The 27383-nt window shown below is 43.8% G+C and overlaps 1 protein-coding gene across 5 annotated transcripts in view; it reads right to left on the bottom strand.

Annotated features, from left to right (window-relative positions):
• GARNL3 (GTPase activating Rap/RanGAP domain like 3) overlaps positions 1-27383 on the bottom strand; it is a 146528-nt gene that overhangs the window by 73492 nt on the left and 45653 nt on the right. For all 5 annotated transcript variants that reach the window (XM_072777984.1, XM_072777983.1, XM_072777987.1 and 2 more), the window contains one exon: positions 7700-7774. In XM_072777984.1, coding sequence (XP_072634085.1) covers positions 7700-7774 — 75 coding nt within the window. The remainder of the gene's footprint in view (positions 1-7699; positions 7775-27383) is intronic.

Below are 27383 nucleotides of genomic sequence, written 5' to 3'. Positions count from 1 at the left end.
ATATAAGCGGGTTGAAAAAAGTGAAACCACACACAAAGTAAAATTCTTTTCTTTTCCTTCCCCCCTGCCCCTGTGCACATCCTTTTCCTTTGATAACCATTCTACCAGGTTGGTGTGGATAGTCTTAGGCCTTTGTATGCATTTATAAATGTGTGTTTGCTGTATACATACATGCTCACATCACAACTTCATACCCATGTCCACACATACACATATGTTCATATATGCATATATACGCAGAATTTGTTTTCATAAATGGGATGCTAGTGGAGCTATTACACTGAAACTTGATTATTTCCACTAAAGGAAATATCTTAGGGGCACCTGGCTGGCTCAGTTAGAAGCATATGCGACTCTTGATTTTGGAATTGTGAGTTCAAGTCTCACACTGGGTACAGAGATTACGTGAATAAATAACACTTAAAAAATATCTTAGAAATATTTCTATGTCAGTACATTAGATCTACCGTGCTCTTTTTAACGAGTATGGAGATTTTTAGAAAAATTAAACACTACAGTTGAGTAGGGATGTGTAAAATATGTAAATGGCATAAAAGGACCTGACATGGGAAGTCAAGGTTCTCCAATTTCCAGAAGCAATTACTGCTTAATTTTTATGTATCCTTTTGGGAACTTTCTTGCATATGGAAAAACTTATTTACTTTTTTGTTTGTTAAGGAAATGGAATTATATACTAATTCTGGAACTTGCTTTTAGGCCTAACTATATTTTTCTATGGTATTATATATACTACTACTTCATTCTTTCTAACAGCAACTAAGAATTCCACTGTATAAATGTATTATAATTTATATAATCATTCCTTTACTTGTGGAAATGGAAGGTGTTTCCAGGTGATTTTTTTTTCCTATTTTAAATGATGCTACAATACACACTGTAGCAGAACTGCTTGCTGCCCAAATGGTGTGCTCACTTTTAGTTATTGCTAATTGCCCTCCCAAAAGATTGTACTTGTTTACATAGCCCCCAACAATGTATAAGAGAATCCTCCTACACGAAGGAAGATAGATTTATAAAAAGCTGAGAGATTGTCCCTCTGCTCCACAATATACTAATTGATATATACAAGTGAGCTGTAAGGGAGGTCTCCAGTGATCCACCCAAGGGTCACACTCACTTTAATTAATAATCTGAATGAGGGATCCCTGGGTGGCGCAGCGGTTTGGCGCCTGCCTTTGGCCCAGGGCGCGATCCTGGAGACCCGGGATCGAGTTCCATGTCGGGCTCCCGCTGCATGGAGCCTGCCTCTCTCTCTCTCTCTGTGTGACTATCATAAAAAAAAAAAAAAATCTGAATGAGCACACAGATGGCAGGAGAAGAACATTTGAAGGTAATATAAAACTTCTCAGTGGGTTAACTAATAGGACAACAGAATCAAGACGTCAAAAAAAAAAAAACCTTTTGACAATTAGCAATTATGGACACACAAATGAGATTAAATTCAGTATGGACAATGGAAAATACTACAACTGGCGACAAATTCCAATTGTACAAGTACAGGATGGGGAAGGCCAGGTGGGACAAAGCAGGAATTTGCACCCATTTTACCCATCAGGAAACTGAGACTTGGAGAAGTTGAGTCATAAACTGGTAAGTGATAGAGTGAGGCCTAAACTCAAGCTCATTTGACTCCAAAATTGTCTCCACTGCACCATGAGGAAGACTGGGGTAAGGGGGAGCATATCAAGGGTTCATAATGAATCACTGGATTCATAAAAAGAGAGTGTGCACAGCAAGGAAGAGGATGAGCCTGTTCCACTCTGTGGCTGTGTGGGGTGTACCTGGAGCTCCAAATTCAGTTCTGACCACTTCAACTTAACATTAATAAGCTCACATGTGGCCCAGAAGCAGCAGAGAGGATAACGATGAGTGGAACCAAGTCCACATCTTAGGAGAAAAACAGCAGATATCCTGGAATGCTTGGGAGCCCATCATGTTTAAGAGGACCAAGCCTTACAGAAAATGTAAATAGAAACTCTGAGTGGAAAATATAGACATATGAATTCTGTTCAATAAAAAGAACCCTGGAGATTTTCTGAATGATGAAGGTGATAGGAATGCCTTTTGCTCCAATGAGGTGACTCTTGCTGTGTCTCTGCAGAGCTTTAGGATGGGGCCAGTTGCTAGAAAGATCAAGCCTTGATCAGAAGCTTGTAACTTTCAGCCCCACACTGGACCCTGTGGGAGGGGAGGGAGTGTAGACTGATTTAATCATCAATGGCCAATGATTTGATCATTGCGATGAAACATGATATGTGATGAAACCCGTTCATGATGGGTCCAGGGAGCTTCTGAGTTGGTGAACACATCACAGTGCTGGGAGTGTGGTCCTCATAACAGGGGCATGAAGCTCTCTGTTGGCTCCCGCCCCCCAATACCTTATTCTGTGCATCTCTCCCATTTGGCTGTTCCTGAGTTATATCCTTTGTAATAAACTGGTGATAGTAAGTGAAGTGCTTCCCTAAATTCTATGAGTCGTTTTAGCAAATTATTGGACCTGAGGAGGGGGGTTGTGGGAACCCCTGACTTTGTAGCCAAATGAGTCAGAAATGTGGGTGACCTGGGGACCTGATACTTGCAACTGGGGTCTGAAGTGAGGCAGTCTTTTGGGGCTAACCCCAGGTAGTTAGTGTCAGAATGGAATTGAAGTGTAGGATACTCAGCTAGTGTCCACAGAAAAACAACCTATCAAGGAGGAGGCAAGTCTCCCATTCTTGCAGATGTGCTCAAGCAGGTACTGATGAGCTGACTGTGGTGAAGCTGGTGCAGGGGCTTATGCCTTGGTCCTAGACTGACTCTAGGGCAGTAAGGAATAGCTGATGGGCGGGTGTTGATCTGAAAACTTCTTACCACTCCATAACAAAGTGTATGGCAACAGAGAGGCATTAGAAACTTTTACAAGCATTTTGACATTACTGTGACACCGAAATCATGCTCAGTGGATTCATTTCTTTATTTTTTTTAAAGATAGATTTATTTATTTGTTTGTTTGTTTAGACACACAGAGAGAGGAGAGGCAGAGACACAGGCAGAGGGAGAAGCAGGTTCCATGCAGGGAGCCTGACGTGGGACTCAATCCCAGGTCTCCAGGATCACACCCCGGGCTGCAGGCAGCGCTAAACTGCTGTGCCACCGGGGCTGCCTGGATTCATTTCTTTAAAAAGAGTCCAGATAGATCTCAGATTTACTAAATTTGGTGGGGAGTTACATGAAGGGGTGCTGCATACTGGTCATGCAGGTAGGACCACACTGAGTTCTACAACAGATCAGAAATTAAAAAGCTGGTCCTTTACCACCAGTGATCTGAGTGCACTGCTCAGAGGCCTTGGGCTCACTGTGATATCTGGTGAGGCCCTGTGTGACCATCCAAGCTAAGTAGGGCTCTTCCTCTTTGCACCATGTCCGCTACTTGTTTTCCCCACAGTACTTGCTGTCATCCTGTTTATGGACTTCCCTCCCCTGCCAATCTGTGAGGTCACTAGGGCAGGAACCGCAGCAATCCTACTCACTCCTACATCAGCAGGGCATAGACAACCTGGCACCAAGAAAGGATCCTCAAAAATGAGGGTTGAATGAATGACATATCACATGAAAAGCACTTCTGATAGAATTTTTATTTTTGGTAATGGTGGGCTAGGTTATTCAACCAACACTCCCATGGAAAAAACTAAAACTACTTGAAAGATATTAAAATCATTTCCTTAAAAGCCCTTGGAGTGCTTACAAGATAGTCAGGAATTACTAATCCAAACAAGAGGCAAGTAGGAACCCAGAGAGGTAGGAGGACTATGGAAATCTTCTTAGGTTGAGGATATTTGTCAATTCTGACAAAATGAAACTTGGGTTTTGGTGGCCTCATGGGGCAAGAGGGCAAAAAAATCAAACTCCCAGACCTGTTAAGGCAGTTAAGTCTAATAGGAGACCCACCAGACATTAAGCTGGGGCCCCAAAGGGATGCACGTTCAAAGAAAAGGTGAATTGGAAGAGCCCCCCTGTACCCCCAAAGACTACAGGGATGGTTGTCAGTGCTGAGCAGAGCTGAGCGGGGAACATCTCTGAGTGTTGTGCCCACAAACCAGACTTCATGTAAACCTGCTGCTCTGTTCTGCAGCACCAGGGTGGTTTGGAAAGTCTCATGCTAGGAATTTAGTTTACAGTGTCTGACAAAAGAAAATGGAAACCCTCCCTCCAATTCTGACATCAATTCCAATATGTATTTTTCCCCCACATCACCAAGCATTTCTCTGATACCAGCTGGGTGTTCTAAAATTCAGCTCTGTTCTGACACCATCTACCTGGAGACAGCCTCAGATCCCACAAGTGTAGGGCTCAGTCTTACCAGACTGTCATCCTCCCACCCCACCCCCAAAGATATCCAATGACCCCTTCTTTGGGTTCAATTAATTTGTTAGAGTGGCTCACAGGACTCAAGAGAAACATTCTACTAACTAATTTATTATAAAAGAATATAACTCAGGAACACCAGATGGAAAAGATGAATAGGGCAAGGTATGGGGAAGGGTGCAGAGGTGCCATGCCCTCTGGATGTGCCACTGCCCCCACAGTCTCCCCGTGTTCCCCAGCCCAGAAGCTCTCTGAATCCCGTTCTTTGGGTTTTCACAGAGGCTTCACGGATTGATTAAATCATCAATCAAACCGTGTTTGATTAAATCACAGGCCATTGGCAACTGAACTCAATCTTTAGCTTCTTTCCCGAGGTTGTAGGTCAGGGATGGGGCTGAAAGTTCTAACCCTCTAATTGTATGGGAGGTTTCTCTGTGACCAGCACTCCCCCCTTCCTAGGGGCTTTCCAAAAGTCACTTCATTAATATGACAAAAGACACACAACTCTCACTCTTGCACTTAGGAAATTCACAGGTTTGGGCAGCTCTGTGTCAGGAACTGAGAAAAAGATAAAATATCCATTTCTTATTTTAAATCATGTTATAACACTCCTTAGCAAAAGGTGACTCAACCTGGGCCTCATATTAGTCCTAAAAATTCATTTTCGAGAACAATACCAGCACACTATAAGGTGGCCATGCACACAGGGACACACAGAATGCCACTAAGCCCTGAGCACAGGCCAAGAGAAAAATCACACAAAAAATAGCCCCAGCAATGTCACATCGTGAAATTACCTATCACAGATGGTAAAACCATTATACTGACTGTGTAAAGAAATCAAGGCAAATTCAACATTGTCTTCAATGGAAGAGTAAGAAGTGACTGAACCACCTTAACCAGGCAAATATTCCTTAGAAATGACACAAAAAGCGGAAGCCACCAAAGAAAAGCTAGGTAGAGGAGACATTATTGCATTTTAAAACATCTGTGCTTCAAAGGACACAATCAAGGAAGTGAAAAGGCAGTCTGCAGAATGGTGGAGAATTTTTGCAAATCACAGATCTGATGAGGGTCTTGGATCCGTACTGTATAAAGAACACTTAAAGAGCAATAATAAAAGGAGAAATAACCCAGTAATGAAATTACTTTGCAATTTGTTTCTTAGTGTGTTTGAAAAATTTTAAGCAGCTACAAATATTGTCCCTTCTAGTGCACTGACAGCTTTAACTGACTCTGAGCAAGCCAGCTTGGTTTCCTTGAGTCTCCTGGGCACTCAGGTCTTTTATCAGAGTGTACGTTAACACTGGCCGCAGGCTTTTAGCTGGAGACCATCAATATAAAACACAGCCACGGTGCTCCAACTCAGCACTCATGCTCAGTGGCTCTGGTAGAAACAAAATTGAAAACACTATTTGAGTCTTGATATCATATTTCCCAGAGAGGCAATCTGAGACAGGGCTGTGTTTTAGACACAATAGACCACAGTGATTTGTGAAATCAATAACTTCACCAAATAGTTTCAAAGATGTTAAGTGAACTGTCCACAGTCACACTGCGGCTGAGTTGTAGATTCACCATTTGAACCCAAGCAGTCTGACTCTAGAGCCACTCTTGCCCACAATCTTCCAGAGGTGACTTCTAATCCCTGACCAGGTCCAGAACACGTCCTTTGGCATGTGGCAGGGGCAGATGACACAGACAGGTGAGGAGTGTTTAGTGATCCTAGGACCACATTTACGTCTTCCTTAGGATATGTGGATTTCCTCTAGAAACTCGTTTTGGCAGGGAGCAGAGTTGTGCTTATGTGGGGTGGGGAAAGTCTAGTACAGTTTGCTCAATTTCAGGCTGGGCTAAAGTTTTGCAAAAATTTTGGGAGCACAAGGATGTCTCAAGGTACAGCAATCTCCAGGGTCTCTGGTACTTAGGTTCTCAAAGTAGAAACTCAGCATGGTGGCTGCTAGCTTTCTGAACACTGGAAAATGAGGACTCAGTGTTTCTGCTCCTGGCTTAGCTCCTGGTACACAGCTGGCTGCCCATTTCGGTGGTAATAAGACTATCTCGTTTCAGGAGCTGGCCCATTTGAGGACGGCTGTTTCCAAGCTTCTGAAGCAAATTCCCCCAGGACTTCCTTCCCCTGTGTGGGTTGGCTGACATCATTCTGGACAAGAAATATGTGGGCACCTCTTCAGAAGTCCAGCCTAAGATGGGACAGGCCTCTTTGCACCTCACAGAGCAATGGTGAAGGTACCACGTCTGGGTATGTGAAGTTAAGTCCAAAGTTGAAGATGAGAAACAACTTCCAAAATGCTATGGCCTTTCATGTTAAATCCATAGCCCTTCACCAAGAATTTCATCAAGGAGGTGGTCAGGAAAGCAAGGCTGGCAGTACAGCAGTAGTTATGTTAACAACCCCACCATCGTCCGTAGTATAACTGTCACTTCCTGACTGCTTACATATGGTGGACATAGCGCCGACAGCTTTACAAGCTTGGCTCACTAACTCTTTTTAATAATCCTGAGGCACATTCCATTTTATAGATGAAGAAACCGAGGCTCAGAAAGGCTGGGTTACTTGCTCAGGGTCACATAACTAGGGGATGGGGGAGCAAAAACTTGAACCTATGTTTGTCCGACTCCAAAGCTGCAGTGGGGGTGCTAAAGCACTATGACGGCCTACCTCTCAGGGAAGTGGCAAAGATGGAAAGCATGGGGGGCTTACACCACACTCTGCAGTTTTAGGGATAGACCAGGCAGTGGGAATCTGAAGAAGAAAGACAAGCAACGTGAATTCCTGTAGCAGGCAGGAAGGAAGACCAGGAGGTCCAAGCCCTCTTTCTAGACACCTTTTCTGGTGTCTTCCCTGAATAAGATGACATTTGGTAATTGTAGTGCCTTTTACATCTCTCTCTTGGACCCTGTGTTGCTTACAGAGCAATACCCAGCTTACTGGCTTGGCATAGGGAGGAGATGGATTTCTGGGGCCACCTGCAAAGAGTGCCCTGGCTGTGAATTCTTCTTTGGTCCCACTGCTGGCAGACCACCTTAATGTCTCCCTCGCTTTATTATAGATCTTTTAAAGGGTATGCATCACCCTACGAATAGCACCTTCCACACAAAGAATAATAGCACCTTCCCTTCACATCTGCTTCAAGCAAAGCTCTGAAGAGCTCCACTGAACCCTTCCCAGGCTGCATTTAGAGAAGTGTTCTGTGGTAACAAGCAGCACAAACTGCTTACTGGTATATCCCAGGTGCTATAACCATGGCTTGGCGACAACATGGTGTGTGTGTGTGTGTGTGTGTGTGTGTGTGTGGTAGGGGGGCTTCCTTACCTCATCTGAGGAGCCATTTTCCACTCTGAATCTTCCAGCCCTTTGGATGGCTCCATCAGCATCACTGGAAATAAGCTAGGGGAAAAGAAAATGCACAGTTAGGTGGCTGGGTCATCACGTGCAAAGCCTCTGTCTGTCTGTCTGTATCCATCCTATAAGCAAGCCAAATCCAATGACAGTTGGAGGGCCCAGCTTAGAAGCTAACGGTCTTTCTGAAGCTCTGTCAGCCAAGTCCTCACACAGTTGGCCTCCACAGTCTTTAGATGCTGAACAGCAAGGACCCCACCCCCACCCCAAAGCACAAGAGTAGTGAAAACAAGAACATCAAATCTAAATGTGAACATGTTCAATAAAATCTAAGTGTGAATATATTTTAATACAGAAAAATATTAAAGCGATGCTCCCTGGAAAAATAATCTTAATACACATCACATGTGGACAAGTGTAGCTCACAGATGGCAAAGCAGAAAGCCAAGTCTCAAGATCGGCCGTCTTCACAGGAAAGCCCAAAAAACAATTAATGGCTGGCACAAACTCAAGGCTCTACTAACATCACAGAAAGCTCTGGTGCTTCATTCAGTTTTAAATGGTCTCCAAAAGGCCAATTAGCCCCTTCCAAGGCTGGCAGGCTCTATTTGAGCTCTGGCACAATGATACTTGCAAATAGACAAGTCTTCAAGGAGTCCACTGGTGGAGCGAGACGAGTGAAATCTGGGCTTGGAGCATCAGCCCTAAAATTACTGACTTGAGAGTTAACTTATTTTTCCCCAAATCTTCTAGATTTCTTAGTAGCAACTTGGGAAAATGACATGTCTTTTTTTAATCTTTAAATCTGCCCACCATTTGTAGCAAAGATCTGCCAAGAATTTCCATTTCCCAGACTCATTAGAATATGTTTGTCCCAGGGGAGGACACTTCATGCCTCTCTTAACTCAAGACTTACCTGGTCAAACAGATACACAATTTCTTAAGAAAGATGGTTATTTCCTATATTCACTTGTGTTAAGAGATATGAAGGTGTGAAAATGAAAAAAAAATTAGGGGAAACTACAAAACTTCCCAAGGAAAATTATTTCCAAAGGCTGATAAATCTTTTCATGATAAATATAGAAAGAATGGTATGTGATATTTATTGAGCACTTCTATAAATGGTGCACTGTTCCAGCCTTCACATGCGTTATCTCATCGGGTGGGTACCATCTTTGTTGTCATCTACCAACAAGGAAACTGAGGCATAGGAAGGTTACAATAACCAGCCATAGTCATATCCTAGTTAGTACCTGAGAGGCTTCGGATGTGAACACAGAGTTCAGAAACTCATTATCCTCACCTAACCATTTCCCTATCTAACCATCCTCTGTGGAATGCCCATGAAAAGGCCCAGGTTTTCCATCTGATGTTTATCCTGCAAAATCATTTCTAAAAACAGATAAAAATATTTTTATGTATATGTTTAGCTGCTTATAGCATCAGATTATTAAAAATTGAAGTAAATTGAAGACGAGTAATAGAAGCTGTGTGGTAAAGAATTTAGCTCTGCCCAAGAGAAGTCTGGCCTTTGCCCTTGGCTCCTGAGAGGTCATCTCTAAGCCCTGGGAATGTCCTTTAGGAGTGTCTGTTTACCTGGCTCTTTGAGCCAGGAGGAGAATATAATGACTTATGGGGTGGGGGCTGGGGGTGCTTTGGGTTACACAGTATCAGATCTACCTCTGGATACAAGACTTAGGTGAACTTTCCTGGTGTATATACTGTCACACGTCATTGCTAGGAGGAATTAGTGCTGTCCATGACCCCACTGAGAGGACAACTGGAAGCTCTGCATTTGGAACTCTCCTAGACTCTGTCTCATGTGTCTCTGTTCTCTTGGCTGATCTTAATCTGTATCCTTTTGCTGTAATAAACCATAAGTGAGCATAACAGCTTTCACTAGATTCTGTGAGTCCCCTTCTACAAATTATTGAACCTGAGAGTGGCCCGGGGGACCCTTGTACTCTGAAGTTAATGTCAGAAGTGAGGTCTGGTGGACTCTTCCCTAGTTTAGAGAGGCCAATTCTAAAGTTCAAGAGCAAGATGAATGTGGCTCTCCTGGGGTCACAGTCATTTTCACAGGAGAAGTATAGAGGATTCACTGTCAGCTTCCTCTTTGCTCATGATCTTCTATTCACTGTTAAAATGTTAAAATATAGGTTATAGCAAATAAGTTGGAAGCCAAGTGTTCTTGGTATAGGCTGCCTCAAGGGCTTTGGGAGAAGTGTTCGGAGGTCACATCTGGAGAGAAAAGAGAGCTGCCATCAATTAATACACCTGACACAGGTGTATAAAGAGACAGTGGAACATGTGCTCCCTTGAATTAGAGGTTGATGGATACAGTCTTCACATAGCTAGTCTCAAGCAAGATTTAAAGGCTTAGGAGAAGAGCTGACAGTCATTCACTGAGTCATTCCTTTATTCAATAACAAATATAAAATGTTCACCACTATATTCCAGACACTGTCAGGCATAGGCAATAATGTGCAGAGATTAGAACAAGAAGTTAATTGCCTTTCTTGCTTAAAAGTTTCAAGAAGCAGAAAGGAAGAACATGTTTAATGATCTGAAACTGGAAGGAATCTGGCTCCCTCTGATCTGAAACTCACAGGCACTGAACATGGGCTTCAGGCTGACATGTTTGACTTTCCCACCTTTACCATCTCCACCACCACCATGTGCACCCCAGTCAGTGTCATCTTTTGCCTGGATGACTGTAACCGCCCCCTAGCAGGTTGATGAACCCATCCACCATGGCTTCTCTGACCCAATCTGCACACTGCTGAGCAATTTCGGTAAACCATAATTTGGACTGTCCCCCAGTCCCACCTCTGTCCCAGCACTCTGCTCCTTCCCACCAGAGGGTGGGTGCACATGACGCTCCCTTGCTGGGAAGTCCTCTCCCATTTTCCCCTCAAGAATTCCTACTCATCCTCCAAATTCACTGCAGTCCCTACTGTATGGGTTTTCCCTGACCTCAGTGCCTGGGAAAATGACCCCAACATAAGTGCTGGAGCACTCCTGTGAATTATGATCTCATCTCTTTGTGTGGTTACACGATTCATGCCCTTCCTCCTCACGTGCTCCCTGCTCCCCCATGATAAGCTCCATGGAGAGAGTGATTGCTTGTTGTTCTTACCACCGCATCCCCAGAGCCAAGTACCCCATCTGACACAGTACAGATGTCCACTAAACACTTACCAAATAAGAAATATGTGAATAGATGAAGGCCAAATTCCTACTGAAATGACCAAAAATGGGAGTAAGATCTATGCCAGTCCTGGAAACCGGTGGCTCATGACTCACGTAAGAAAATTCAAGGAAATTCTACCAGGTCTATCATAAAGGAATGACCAGGGTCAAGGAAAGGCCAAATAACCTGAACCACCACGTGCAAGGGCGAGCTGGGCTGCTGGGAACTGCATCAGGTCCAGCACGTCCACCTGGCACCCTGGGTAACTGCTGTCAGGGTCTGTCTGAGGGGAGCGTGGGTGTTAAGGCACTAGGTGGACAGGTGACTCACTGGTCATGCGGGCAAAGGACCTAGCACCAGCTCGCTGAATGAAGTCCCAGGGCTCCCCTGCCCAGCTGGTTTGGGCAGCTGGCTGAGTAAAGCAGAAGGTGCCATGCTGGATGGGGCCCGAGCAGGACTAGTACACCAGCCGGTGTGAAAGGAGAGAGTGCTCCAGGGCACTTGGGGATGAGAAAAACAATCCAGAAAAAAAAATCCTAAAAAAAAAAAAAAAAAAAAAAAAAAAAAGAACAAGAAAAAGAAAAAGAAAAAGAAAAAAATTCCTTTTAATGCAGCACAGAAGCTGTTTCTGTAGGTGGTCTTCTTTCTGTTATTCCTCATGCCTGTGATCTGGCCAATTAAAACTATAGAAATTTGAAACTCTCCCCTTGGTTGGAAGATTAGACTCAGGAATGAAATAATGTACTAGAACCTATCTAAATGTCCAACACCACGTAACCTAGAGGGACCCTGCCCCAGTTCATCCAATGCAGTGCAGAGTTCTGGCGGCCACTAAAATACACTCCTGCCATCTTCTCCAGGGATGGAATGCCCTGGACACATGGCTAGACCAATTCCCTTAAGGAAACTCTTTGACTTAATTCTCCCCACTTGAAGATGGGTCCAAGGCCCAGGTGGCATGTGGGGAGTGAGGCCCTTTAGGAGGGAAGGTGTCTCAACTTTTCCTCTAGGAGATACCAAAAAGAATGCTAACAAAACCCAAGGAAAGCAAGGGGAAGGAGTCAATCAAAAATCAGAGCAAGGGCTGGGATCCCTGGGTGGCTCAATGGTTCAGCGCCTGCCTTTGGCCCAGGGTGTGATCCTGGAGTCCCAGGATCAGGTCCTGCATCAGGCTCCCGGCATGGAGCCTGCTTCTCCCTCTGCCTGTGTCTCTGCCTCTCTCTCTCTCTCTCTCTATGTCTATCATGAATAAATAATAAAATCTTAAAAAAAAAAATCAGAGCAGGGGGACACCTGGGTGGCTCAGTGGTTGAGCGTCTGCCTTTGACTCAGGGTGTGATCCCAGGGTCTGGGATGGAGTCCCACATTGGGCTCCTGCATGGAGCCTGCTTTCCCTCAGCCTATGTGTCTGCCTCTCTGTCTCTCATGAATAAATAAATAAAATATTTTTTAAAAAATCAGAGTAGAGGGGCAGCCTCAGGTGGCTTGGTGGTTTGGCACCGCCTTCGGCCCAGGGCATGATCCTGGAGACCCGGGATCGAGTCCCATGTCGGGCTCCCTGCATGGAGCCTGCTTCTCCCTCTGCCTGTGTCTCTGCCTCTTTCTTTCTCTGTGTGTGTCTCTCATGAATAAATAAATAAAATCTTAAAAAAATTTTTTTAAAAAGTCAGAGTAGAAATTATAGATTTTAAAAAGGGAGCGGAATCAATCGACACTTCCAAGAAATCACCAGCAAATCTGATTTTAAAAAGCAAAGAAAAAATATGAATATGGGGTGATAATAAGGAAAACATGACTGCTAAAAAGAAAGAGATTTTTTAAAGCACAACAGAATGCTACTTGAGATGATGCAAGCATTATGAAAACCTTCAACAAAATGGATGTTTTCTGGGAAAATATGCATGATGAAAACTGGTTTTGGAAGAGAAAGAAACATGAAGTACCAGGAACTGCTTGTAGAACTGTGCCAGTAGTCAGAACACGGCCCCACAGAGGGGGCCCTGGCTCAGGCGGACTCCTGAGGAGGCCAGGGCCCTGTCCCCACAGGATAGTACCCTCACTCACTGGGAAGCGGCATAATGTTCCCTCAAAGAATCCCTTTGCATTGGTTTTGATGCAGAATTTCAGGGAAAGGGTGTTAACATACATATAGCATCAGTAATACTAAGAAAGGAGGGCAGGACTTTTATCTTATTTTCCTTTATCTTGTCCGACATCTCTAATTTGGTTATACACCAAAGGAAGGGCTGTGCTGAAGAAGACTGCCAGAGAAAGAGAGACAGAGAGAGAGAAGGCAAATCCAAAGGTCATTTGACTAATGATGGATTCCTTGAGTTCCTGCACCTTCCAATACTGTAGCCATGAGACCTATTTAAATGTTATGTTACTTACAGTAAAATAAAAAAAAACCCACTCAGTTCCTCAGTAGCACTAGTGACATTCAGATGCTCAATGCTGCCATGTGGCTACTCAAATTTCCAGAGTCCTAGAAAGTGCTGTTGGACAGGACTGTGACATGCTGCCCATGGATGTCATTCTGGGTGACTGGGATTGAATCGGTTTCTCAGGAAGAAACTCCTCCAGTTAAGTTAAATACATTAAAAACAGTGGAAATTCATGGAAATGTAACATCTCGAGTAGAGGGTTTGGTCCAAACTCAGCCAAAGTGTAACAGATTCATTTAACACTAAACTGTGTTTAATGTATTAGATGTTTTATTTCTGGAAAAAAGTACTAGCCAAGCAATTATATCCAGTTGTATGATTTAACAAATTAATTTAAAAGAAAAAAATTAAAATAGGGAGTAAAAATGTTATTCATTAACTACTGTAAATAAGAATATTATTCCTTTAATATTACAGGCAATTAGGTGAGAATATTTCCTAAGTTACTATGAATATGTAATTTTTCAAAAACAAAAGGCTCTTTCTATACTTAATTGCTTTGCTTCTTTGGTCTGGTGTCTACTTCCATTCTAAAGCAGGGCTAGGATTCCCTATGACTTCTGTTTATCATGCACGGGGTACTTCACATTTAGGTATGTAAATCACAGGACCGGTATTTTAACCTAGAAAAAAATCTCAAAAGGTTACTATGAAGTACATCTTAAAAAATAGTATTTCAAATTTCTACACCCTCCCCTCTCCCTCTCCTTTCTTGACAATGAGTGGTGCTGAATGTGGTTTTCTACACTCAACTGCTCGGTTTCAAATCTCAGTCCTGTACTTATTACTTGTGTGACCTTGGGCAAATCACTTACCTTTTCCTCTCTAAATTTCAGCTTCTTAATCTCTAAAATAGGGACAATGATTGTAGCCACTTCTAGGCTCATGAAGAACATTCAATAATATATGTAATGAGCCTAGAACAGTGCCTGGACATAGGGAGTGCTCAATAAATGTCAGAAACACATATACTAATACTAGTAACAAAATGATTCACATGAAATGCTCTGATTATTATAGTTAGTGTGATGATACTGTTTTTAATGCTGAATTTAAATGCTCAAAAGCTCTGTTTAAACATCTGTCTATCCAGCAAACATTAGAGAGAACCTATTTATCAGGGCCTGTGCTAACTGCTGGACTTCTAAAGACAAATGCAGCATGATTGCTGCCCTGGAGGAGTCTAAAGCCTAGTGGGAGAGAAACAAACATATAAACAGATAAATCACCACACAATCTGGTTAAATGCCATAACAGTAGCAAGAGTGAGGTGCTTGGGAAGGTCAGAGGCTGGAGAGACCAACTCTGCCTGGGGGAAAGTGGAGAAGCTTTCATTGCTGTAATGAAATTTATTCTTTAAGGTGTACAGGGCCTTTGAGAAATGATTTCCAATGGAAGCAGATTTTCTTAAAGCTACAAATAGGAGTCAAGAAGACCCATTTGACACTGTACATGCAAATCACATATGCACACATACACCAACATATACACATCTGGCTTAGAAAGCACTGCTCAGAGGGATGAAAGAAAGTTTAAACATTTCCATCAAATGCATTACTAATAGAACACTGTATGTTAAGTATACTTTAGTTAAAAAGAAAGAAAGAGAAAGAAAGAAAGAAAGAAAGAAAGAAAGAAAGAAAGAAGAAAGAAAAAGAAAGAAAGAAAGAAAGAAAGAAAGAAAGAAAGAAAGAAAGAAAGAAAGAAAGAAGAGAAAGAAAGAAAGAAAGAAAAGAAAGAAAGAAAGGAAGGAAGGAAGAAAGGGAGGGAGGGAGGGAGGGAGGGAGGGAGGGAGGGAGGGAGGAAGGAAGGAAGGAAGGAAGGAAGGAAGGAAGGAAGGAAAGAAAGAAGGAAAGGAAAAGAGAAAGAGAGAAAAAAGGCAGGGAGCTAGGATAAATGGGCCTGAAGATGGGTAGAATGGGCATCCCCTGACTGGTGACTATGGCTCTTGGGCCCATCTCCTGGTCACTCCTGGTACACTTCCACTGCCTGCAGGGAGAGGCAAGGAGTAGGGGCAAGGACTAGTTCTGTCATTACTACCTGGCTGGTAACCCACTTTGGGTTTTAGGTGTACGTTCTGGCCAGGGCCTGTGATCAGTTATGTCAACACTGCGTTTATCAATAGATGGGTCTCTTGTACTGCCGACCTCTCCTTGTGCCCTCTGCGTCAAGCCCCAGCTTTCAACCACGCACTACCAAGGACGTTCCCACTCTTTTTGTGTTCAATGACACAAAAGTATCCATGAGATTAGGATTACAATAAGCTCAGGCTACTTGACCTTGTCTAGATCTTCACTACCACTCCCTAATTCCTTTCTCTGTTCTTTTCTCACATTCCATTACATCTCCCACCTTGGCCCTGGCTTGTCAGTGGCTGCAGATACACCCTTTCTTCGAAGAGATGATGACCTCTCCACCTGTTTTACTGAGATGTGTGAGGTCAGTCAGGATGATTACCATCATATGACTCTCCATCTCAAAATGCATCTGTTTGGGTTTTCTCATTTAAATATTATCTTTCAGTCCCCGATACTCCATTTCCCTGTGAAAATGCCTGTGAACATTCAGCATGAAAGATGACAATTCATGAGTCCAAAGAAAGACTGCCCATCCTGTGGCCAAGATTTCAGGACATTTTCTCCTTACTAGATGACCAATGGAGAAGAATGGAGAAACATGTTCAATCACTGACTTTGTTGCCTGACACAGAGTAAATCTATGGTCAGCATGGGGAGCTGGAGGGCACTTTATTTGTCCCTCCACAGTCTTACCTTGGCTGAGAGATGCTGGGTCTATATGAAGAATGACAGTAAGATATTGGGAGTCATCCTTACACTGCAAGGGTGCTGCATTTTAAGGTAGCTGCAGCCACATTAGCACCACTTTTTCACTCCAAGAAAACACCAGGCAGGAAGTGTGGAGGAGGGAGAGAAAGTCTTCATAAGCAGAGCACCACGGTAGGAAGAGACAGGAGGAGTCCTAGAGTGGAGCTTCCTGGGGAGCATAGTTTTGCCACAATGCCCAAGGGTGACTGGAATGGGAAAGATTCAACCTCATTATAATCTTCATCCTATTCTTTTTTTTTTTTAAGATTTTCTTTCTGGGTGCCTGGGTGGGTCAGCCGGTAAAGCACCTGCCTTTGGCTTAGATCATGGTCCTGGGATCAAGCCCCACGTCTGGATCCCCGCTCCGTGGGGAGCCTGCTTCTCCCCCTCCCTCTGCTATTGTCCCTGCTCATGCTCTGTCAAATAGATAAGTAACATCTTTAAAAATAAAAAAATAATAAAAATAAAAATATATTTTTTAAGATTTTATTTATTCATTTATGAGAGACATAGAGAGCGAGAGGCAGAGACACAGGCAGAGGGAGAGGCAGGCTCCATGCAGGGAGCCCGACACGGGACTCAATCCCAGGACCCCAGGACCATGCCCCAGGCCGAAGGCAGGCGCCAAACTGCTGAGCCACCCAGGGATCCCCCAATATTTTATTTCTTTATTCATAAGAGACACAGGGAGGGAGGTAGAGACATAGGTGGAGGGAGAAGCAGGTTCCCTGTGGGGATCCTGATGCAGGACTCAATCCCAGGACCCTAGGATCACGACCAGGGCCAAAGGCAGATGCTTAACTACTTAAGCCACACAGGTTCTCCTCCATCCTATTCTTTAATCCACACAGATGCCATTTTCTCAAGCTCAGGTAAAGAGCTGAGCATACATTACTTGGATTACTCCTCTTCCAACCAGACTGCTATCTTTCCCACACTAGCCTCTGCTATACATATAAATTCTGGAGCCACTGGTTTAGAGCAGCCAAAGCCAAGCATGGAGAGCATCCTATCTCCCTCCAGCAGAGCTTTATAAGATAAACACCAGCTAGACACTGGACATTGATCAGGGAGCTCTGCACAACAACTGGCCATTCAGCTCATCAGCTCAGAGAAGCTACGGTACCCAAAAGGACAATGAGAGCTGATGGCCAGTCATATATTCTGTCTGTTGAAAAATACAAGATCCAAGTAGCTCTTTGTTTTGTTTGAAGATTTTGTTAAAAAAATCAAAACAACCCAACATGGGAGCTATGAAAAAAATGCTACAGATGGTCATGAAAGCTAGAAGGAAAGCGCACCATGTTTTTACTATGAAACCAAAATAAAATTTGAGAAAAGCAGTTGTTGCCCTCCATAAGACAGAAGACATGATCTTTACAAGGGTATAAAGCTTTTGGAAGTGATTAAAAAAAGAGGACCAAAAACAAAAATTCAAGATTAACATTGTTGAGGGGAAGCAAAATGTGCATTGTAGTAAACAGCAAGAGTAATATGGTCTTTATTTAGGATGCTTCTCCACAATGAAAATGAACAAAATGAAAGGAAAACAATGAGACAGAAAAGACAGTTATAAAGAACGGAGAAAAAGATGTTTCTTAACTGTTGTGCTGGGGAAAATAAACAATAATCAAAGATACAGAAGACAATATTCATTCCTGACAAAAGACCAGGGACTAAGAATCAAAGAGATGCAATGTTTAAGGCAAAATTAATGAAAAGAGAAACATACAGAAATTACAGGAAATTTTTAAATAAAAGAATAAAAACGATCTAAGAAAAATCCAGGTGGTAAAGTCACCATGAAAGAAAATAAACTGCCCCAGGCTTCTCTTTGGAACACTGTAAAGCAGAAACTAACCACACTGGGTTGAATAGTGTTTTCCCAAATTTACGTCCATCTGGACTCTCAGAATGTGTGCCTATTTGCAAAGAGGGTCTTTGGAGATGTGATTGAGTAAGTTAAGATGAAGCCATAGCGGATTAGGGTGGGACTGAAATTCAATGGCTGGTGTCTTCACAAGAGACGAGAGAGGGGGTGTAGACATGAGAATGTAGGGAAGAAGGCCCTGTAACACCAGCAGCGAGGCCTGGAATGATGTAGCTACAAGTCCCAAGAGTGTCAGGGATTATAGGCGGCCCCGGAGACCGGAAGAAGCAAGGAAGGATTTTTCCCTAGAACCTTCTGAGAAGGAGCATGGCCTGCCGTCATGTTGATTTTGGACTTCCAGAACTGTGAGATAATTCATTTCTGTTGTTTTAACAGAACAACAAATGGCCATTTGTGACTGCAGACGTATAAAATGAATATAGTATCAGATCAGAATTTGTCAAGTTTTAAGAGAAAAAGGTGGTCATTCGGAAAATTTAAATGGGCCAAATTATTCTTGTGGAAGGCATTACTTGAGACAGTCTCAAATATGTAATGACTGAGAACAGATACCCTCATGTACCGCCTAAAAAATTACCTGGAACAGCAGGACATGGACTCCATGGTATTGTTCTGGAGGTCACAGCCATCAGACAGAAGGGAGAAGGGCATTTGGATGGGAGGAGAAAAAAAGTTGTTTGGGGAAGACCATTTACATCTTGGGAAAGATTATACTTTGTTTTAAAGTAATAACACCAGTAAAGCATACAAACCCATTTTGTATATAATTTATAAAGGGACATACAGTAAATCTTAATAGTGATTACCTGAAGGTGGTAGGATTACAGATGAATGTAATTTTCCTGTGCTTTTTGGTATATTTCAAATTTTCTATGACAAACATGCATTCCTTTTACAAACAGTGTATTTAGAAGTATGCCGGCATGCACCTGTGCGCACACGCACGCGCACACACACACACACACACACACACACAAGATTGGGAAGTAATATAAAAAAAATCTGAGAAGAGGAAAAGAACTTATTAGACACTAGATTTTTAGCCAAACTGATCTTTTAGCTAATATGTGGACCTCTGGCCATGAGCTAATACCACTGGAGACACAGCAACAACAACAAAAGAATGATAAACCCTGCCCACTAGAAAAGGTGAAATGTCTACAACTAATTACGGTGTAAAATATGACAGGTGTCAGAGAGAGAGACAAAGAAATTGAGGGTTTTTTTGTTTTTGTTTTTGTTTTTTTGAGAGAGAGAGGGGGCAAGTGTGGGGTGGGGTTGGGGGGAGGGCATGGGGCAGAGGGAGAGGAAAGAGGGAGAATCTTAGGCAGGCTCCATGCCCAGTCCAGAGCCTTACACAGGCCTTCACATGGGGCTCGATATCATGACCCTGAGATCATGACTTGAACCGAAATCAAGAATCGGACACTTAATTGACTGAACCACCCAGCTGCCCCAAGAAATGGAGGGTTCTAACGGGTAAAAGATGACTTCTTTATAGGGGAATCAGGTAAGGCTGCTTGGAAAACAGATCTGGCAGACACATATTTCAAGAAGGTATTTTAGAAGGAAAGAGAGCCATAAAGAAGCCCTGGGGGCCTGGGTAATTATAGGTAAAGGCCTATTTGGCTGGATCATGGGTCAGAGGAGCACAGGCTCCAAAGACAGGCTGGAGAGAGACTATGGGAAAGCCTTATGGGTCAGGCTAAGCAACTTCCCGCTTTATTCCATAAACAAAGGAGACATGTTGAAGGTTGGTTGTTTGTCTGAAAGCATGAAGATGATGTTGACAGAGTTCAATATTTGGGAAAGAACTCTTTATGGCACTAGGAGATCAAAGCCCCCAGACTCAGGTTAATTACAGCAGAGCATTCTGACACACTGGATGTGATCTTATCAAAACTGGTGGGATGTAATCTTCCAGATGTCAGGGAGACAAGACGAAGTGCCAGAAGCTCAGGGAAAGAGGAAATGACATAAATGTCACACAAAAAGGGGAGTACACAGAAGCAAACATTCCTGTTCATTTCCTCTTCCTAGCTCCTCAAGAGATCAAATGAGAAATATGTAAGGACCTTAAAGTCACTTTCAGTATGGAAGCTTGTAAAAACTGTACACCCCAGACATAATGAACCAGGGCCTGGAGTTTAAACAAACTCAAGTGACTTTTTAAAGGCATTTTATTTAGGGATGCCTGGGTGGCTCAGCAGTTGAGTGTCTGCCATTGGCTCAGGGCATGATCCCGGAGTCCCAGGATCGAGTCCCACATCAGGCTTCCTGCATGGCGTCTGCTTCTCCCTCTGCCTGTGTCTTTGCTTCTCTCTCTGTGTGTCTCTCATGAATAAATAAATAAAATCTTAAAAAATTTTAAATTAATTTATTTATTCATGAGACACACAGAGGCAGACACATAGGAAGAGGTTGAAGGAGGCTCCCTGCGGGGAGCCTAATGCAGGACTGGATCTCAGAACCCCAGGATCATGCCCTGAGCCAAAGGCAGACACTCAACCACTGACCCACCCAGGCATCCCTAAAGATTTTATTTCTTTATTTGACACACAGAGAGAGAACAAGCAGACAGAGGGAGAGGGAGAAGCAGGCTCCCTGCTGAGCAAGACCCTGAGACCATGATCTGAGCCTAAGGCAGATGCTTAACTGCTTAACTGACTGAGCCACTCAGGCACCCCTTTCAAGCAACTTTTATGAACAATGAAGTTTCAGGGACATTAGAGCAGACCGTAACACAGCAAGATAACAGAACTTCTCAGTGAGTACAGCCTGCTAGGATAAGGTGGGGGGACAAGCTTTATAACTTACTAGTTGAGTGACCTTGAACAAGTTAATTAATCTCTCTGAACTTTAGTTATCTCACTAGTAAAATAGGGGTAGTAACACCTCATCAGGTGGTTGTGGAATTTGAATTAGTATTCATATATATGTACATATTTGCATGCATATATATGTTTGTTTATGTTTATAAACATATATACTCAAAAGGCTATTTGGAATTGTATGTGCACATCTACATGAATAAAGAGCAATTTTGCCATGAAATCTATCTAGAATATAAAACCAATAGGATTTGTTAAAATATTGGATATGGGATATGGGAGATTTCCTTCTTTTTAGAATCAGCAACTGAGGGATCCCTGGGTGGCGCAGTGGTTTAGCGCCTGCCTTTGGCCCAGGGCGCGATCCTGGAGACCCGGGATCGAATCCCACGTCAGGCTCCCGGTGCATGGAGCCTGCTTCTCCCTCTGCCTGTGTCTCTGCCTCTCTCTCTCTCTCTCTCTGTGACTATCATAAATAAATAAAAATTAAAAAAAAAAAAAAAAAAGAATCAGCAACTGAAAAGAAAGCAGCACCATTCACTCAGTGGTTTGGGGTAGGGAAGAGAGACAACCTGAGTTCCATTTGGGGCACACTGAGGTTCAGTTGCTTAGAGGCCATCCCAGGAGAGACATGCAGTGGGCATTTGGGCAAATGGTTCTACATGCTATTGCTAGAGATCTGAGAAGAATATGTGGATGTGTGTGTCAGTCTGAAGGCAATGACTGAAGCCATGGGATAGGAGAGATCACCGAGAAGGGGCATGTAGTGTGAGCAGAGTGAGGACCCAGCAGAAGAAAGGGAATCCATAAAGAAGCTGAGAAGGTGAAGCAGTGAGGCAGCAGGAGGACAAGGCACAAACACTGAGGGGGGAGAAGGTGTTCATAGGGCCCATGCTGCAGGCTGGTCTTGTCACATAAAATCAGGAGTGAATCTGGTAGCCAGGAGGTCTTTGTGACCTTGGCAAGAGCAGGCTCAGTGAGGAACAAGAAGGGGAAGTGTCCAAAGGAGGAATTCAGAAGGAAAACTGTGGAATTATCACAGGGACCAAAAAAGAGAATTCAGAGAGTGGCTGAAATGTGCTCCCAGAGTAATTAATAAGTCTTCACATCTCTTGAGCAAATGTGGTTTGAGATTATATATTAAAAGAGTGCACCACAGTGATAACTACAGTAGACTGATTAAAAAGCTGAGACCAAAGAGCCTACAATCCTTTTCTTACACATAAAGGAAACTGACATCACTGCTTTAATTAAATGGGTAAGATAGTTCCCTATAAATGAGAATATTATTGGGGGCACGGTAACAGTGGGCATGAAACTGGAAGCCCTTTGTGGCCAGTCAGCCATGGCAGCCACACTGGACTGGGGGCGTGACTTGCCCTATACTCCCCTGGGGAAAAGGAAGAGAAGCAAACTATACGTAGAACCCACCATGTGTGATCCCTTCTCTTACAAACAGAGTGAAAAGCTGCTCCGACCTATGAGGTGGATGCGTACCTGAAGAAAACAGGGACTTGATCTGAGACAGGACAGGGCTGGAAGGCCAGGGCCTCAGCTGAAGGATGCTAGGAGGGACCTCAGTGAAATCTCAAATGTTCCCACTCTTGTGGCCCCCGGGGGAGTGTCTCCCAACCCACCACGGGGCAGTTAGTAAGTTAAAAAGGCTAGATTCGCTTATGAGGGCCCAAAAAAGAGCTTCTAGTGTTCTGAGCCCACATGGTGAAATGTTGGAAAACAGACCAAATGTCTTTTCAACTTTAACAGCACTGAGAGAAGAGTGGTTTTCAAACGTGTGTGTGTGTGTGTGTGTGTGTGTGTGTGTCTGGTTGTCAGATCCCACAATTTTTTGCTTTTTTAAGATTTTATTTATTTGAGAGCGAGCGAGCGAGTAAGCGCACAAGTAGAAAGAGCAGCAGGCAGAGGGAGAGGGAGAAGCAAGCTCCCCAGGGAGCAAGGAGCCTTATATGGGGCTTGATCCCAGGACCCCAGGATCATGACTGGAGCTGAAGGCAGATGCTTAATTGACTGAGCCACCTAGGCACCCTAAGCCCACAGTTTTGATGGTGGACCTGCCTACATTCAGAAGTAATCATAGGTTCTTAAAAAGCATTTTCAAAACAATGAAAATCTTTTCACGAGAACAACATACAAAGGTATATAACACGATATATTGTTGACTAGCTTGAAAATGTACTTTTGCTACAACTGATAGTCCACGAGGCTGAGCCCGGTCTTACTGGAGGCCGAAGGGGCTCCTGTGCCAGGTGTAGGGCAAGAATTGCTCTGGCACAAGTAAGGTGTGAGAGGCAGAGGGCATTATCCAACAGATACTGAGAAAGATTACGTGTTTGAGACATATATGAGCAGTTTGCCTCCTGGGGATGTGAAAAAAACATAATTAAGGCAGAAAACTTAATTTCCTGTGAAGATTTTACCAAACAAGCAATCTGTTAACAGTTTATGTCTCTGGTCATATAAAAAATAAACTGTTATACGCTGGTCAGACTTTGAAAGTATTTTTACAGTATATCAGGGTACTATATCCCACTAGTTGAAGACCACTGGAGTCAATGAACAAAGACCTTGGGACACCAGTAGAAGGTATAGGAGCCAAAGATGGGGAGCTGAGCTGGGGCCGCTGCAGCAGCTGGGAGATCACCCTGAGGGGTAGGACGCAGCAGCACAGGGATGGGAGGCCACCAGAAAGAGCATGAGCAACTCTGCACCTGCAGATGGTTGGGAGGGGCATGGCTCCAACTCTAATATATATATATTTTTATTTTATTTTATTTATTTTTAATTTTTTAATATATTTTTTAAAGTAAACTCCACACCCAATGTGGGGCTTGAACTCATGACCTTGAGATCAAGAGTTGTGTGCTCGGCTCTCTGCTCCTCCCCGTTCGACAGACAGCCGCATCTTCTGGTGCAGTGCCAGCCGCGTCCCCGAGACACGATGGTGAAGGTCGGAGTGAACGGATTTGGCCATATTGGCCGCCTGGTCACCAGGACTGCTTTTAACTCTGGCAAAGTGGATACTGTCACCATCAATGACCCCTTCATTGATCTCAACTACATTGGGTACATGTTCCAGTATGATTCTACCCACAGCAAATTCCACAGAAATGGTCAAGGCTGAGAACGGGAAACTTGTCATCAACAGGAAGTCCATCTCCATCTTCCAGGAGCGAAATCCCGCCAACATCAAATGGGGTGATGCTGGTGCTGAGTATGTCGTGGAGTCCACTGGGGTCTTCACCACCATGGAGAAGGCTGGGGCTCACTTGAAGGGTAGGGCCAAGAGGGTCATCATCTCTGCCCCTCTGCTGATGCCCCCATGTTTGTGATGGGCATGAACCACGAAAAGCTGACAACTCCCTCAAGATTGTCTGCAATGCCTCCTGCACCACCAACTGCTTGGCTCCTCTAGCCAAAGTCATCCATGACGACTTCGGCATCGTGGAGGGCCTCATGACCACCGTCCATGCCATCACTGCCACCCAGAAGACTGTGGACGGCCCCTCTGGGAAGCTGTGGCGTGCCGGCCGAGGGGCTGCCCAGAACATCATCCCTGCTTCCACTGGCGCCATCAAGGCTGTGGGCAAGGTCATCCCTGAGCTGAACGGGAAGCTCACTGGCATGGCCTTCTGTGTCCTCACCCCCAACGTGTCAGTTGTGGATCTGACCTGCTGCCTGGAGAAAGCTGCCAAATATGGCGACATCAAGAAGGTAGTGAAGCAGGCATTGGAGGGCCCCCTCAAGGGCATCCTGGGCTGCACTGAGGACCAGGTTGTCTCCTGTGACTTCAACAGTGACACCACTCTTCCACCTTCGACGCTGGGGCTGGCATTGCCCTCAATGACCACTCTGTCAAGCTCATTTCCTGGTATGACAATGAATTCGGCTACAGCAACCGGGTGGTGGACCTCATGGTCCACATGGCCTCCAAGGAGTAAGAGCCTCCTGGACCACCAGCCCCAGCAAGAACAAGAGGAAGAGAGAAAGAGAGAGGCCCTCAGCTGCTGGGGAGTCCCTACCCCAACTTAATCCCCAAACACACTGAGAATCTCCTGACCTCCAATTTACATCCCAGACCCCGAGGAAGGGGAGGGGCTTGGGGAGCCCTACCTTGTCATGTACCATCAATAAAGTATACTGTACACCTCCCCCCCCAAAAAAAGAGTTGTGTGCTCTACCGATTGAGCTAGCTTCGTTCTAGTTTTGAAACTAGAGAGCATGCTGGTGCTGAATAGCATGGAAGTGGCTGTCCCCAAGATTTTTGTGAGGGAAGACTCAGAGGACTTGTTTGGTATTCTTATTATGGGGTGTGTTTAGCTAGTGGGTTTGGTATCATTTTGGTCTGCAGTATCCAAGATGGTCACTGAATGGCCGGTCAGGTGGTATTGATGCTCCTCGAGTGTTGCTGATCTTATGAAAGTAGGTCATAAGTGATGCTATATCAAAAATAGAGTGGGGAGGAGACGAGTATCAAAGTCATTCTATAAACCTGACTGCCATCAATGACAGACAGAAGATACACTGTTAAGGGGTAGATGTGGAAACGCCTTGCTTGTTTATGCTCTATTTTTATTTTATTTTTAAAGATTTATTAATTCATTTTAGAGAGAAAGAGAGCAAGCATGTGGGAGCACAGGGAAAGGTGGGCAGAGGGAGGGAGAGTCTTAAGTAGACTCTGCAATGAGCACAGAGCCCAGCGCAGGGCTCAATCTCACAACCCTGAGATCACAATCTGAGCAAACCAAGAGTCAAAGGCTTAATTGATTGTGCCATCCAGGTGCCCCTCTACCTTATTTTAAAAAAATGTTGGGTGCCTGGGTAGTTCAGTGGTTGAGCATCTGTCTTTGGCCCAGGTCATGGTCCCAGGGTTCTGGGATAGAGTTCCACATTCAACTCACTGCAGGGAGCTTGCTCCTCTCTCTGCCTATATCTCTGCCCCCCGCCCCCCACCCCTTCTGTCTCTTATGAGTAAGTAAATAAAATTTAAAAAAATGTTTAAAGCAGCTTACCAAAATATGTTTTGTCTGTTTTTTAGTGAAAGAGAGAAAGAGAGAGAGAGAGAGCAAGCTCACGTGAATGAAGGGGAGGAGGAAGGAAGGGCAGAGGGAGAAGAAGAGAATCCCAAGAGGCTCCATGGGCCCAGTGTGGAGCCCAGTGGAGGGCCTGATCCCACGGCCCTGAGATCATGACCTGAACAGAAATCAGGAGTCAGATACTTAATCAGCTAAGCCATGCAAGTGCCCCTTACTGAGATAGATCTTACTCAAAGGATAAAATTAGATACAGAGCAAGTCAGAACAAGGGCAAATTAGATGTCAGTAACTAAAGTAAAAACAAGAGAATCAGATTAAGATGTATGCTATAAAGTCCTTTAACGCAGTTAGAGGCAAGCTATAAATGGGGCTCTGAGCTTCCTGGAGGCCAATGCAAAGAGGCAAAACCCCAACTTATTTACAGGATTTCTACTGCCTATAAGATTAACAACAAAGTAGCTTCTCAGGAGAAGCATCATATTTTTTGGTCCTGAGCAAGACTTTTTTCATAGGCCCTCTTAAAAGTAACACTTTGTGGCACACTGAGAAAAATCCTCAAGAGCATCCTACATGAGACACACCATCTAGGTCCATATGGCTCTGTTCCATTCTGTCCATCAGGGCAAGCTAAGGGCATAACGCCAAGGCACAGACCAAGAGAAATGAGTCTAAGAGAGGCCAAGGATGGCAGGTCAAGTGTTTGTAGCTATCTTATGGTTTAGATTAATCCAGGAATTAAATTTAAGCCATTTATGGCATGGATATCTCTTTGGATAATTTTTTTTAATCAATATTCTTCTTGAAATCAAGATTTGGCCAGAAGAGAGTCTGAAATTATACATTTAAGCTAAAACCTAAAGCACAGCTTCTCTATGCAGTTGATTAAGAGCAGAAGTGTTCACTCCAACAATCAACTTCATTTCTTTAGAAAACATCTGATAAGCAGTAGGGGCTGTAAGAGAGCATGGGCTTAGAGATGGAGAAATTAGGCCCAGGGGCTCTTGGAGACACACAGACTTGGGTTAAAATGTCACTGTTACCATTCACCTGGTCTGTGGGACCTCTCTGAGATCATCAGTTAAATGAGGGAGCCATTCAATATCCACAAATGGCTCCTGAACACCCAAGACGTGCAACATAATCAAACAGTACCTATTGCCTACAGTTGTCTGTGAAGGTCAAACAGGTAAATGCATCTAAAACATTTAGCTCAGTGACTGGCACATAGGAAAAGTTCAGTAAATGTTAAAATTAATAATAAAATAATAATCATAAGATTTCTGGTTTCATTATGATATGTAAATAATTGCAGGATTAAAGTCTCAAGTTCTACATCACAGAAGATGGTTGCAGTAATTTTAAATTTTAGCCTGGGAAAGGTTCAAAGTCACCCACCAGGACACCAAAAATATCCGAAGAAGC

The sequence above is a fragment of the Canis lupus genome, chromosome 16, assembly GCF_048164855.1.
Source record: "Canis lupus baileyi chromosome 16, mCanLup2.hap1, whole genome shotgun sequence".
NCBI classification, from domain to species: Eukaryota; Metazoa; Chordata; class Mammalia; order Carnivora; family Canidae; genus Canis; species Canis lupus.
The sequence above is the reverse complement of the archived record's forward strand: the minus strand, read 5'-3'. Positions and strand labels throughout refer to the sequence as shown.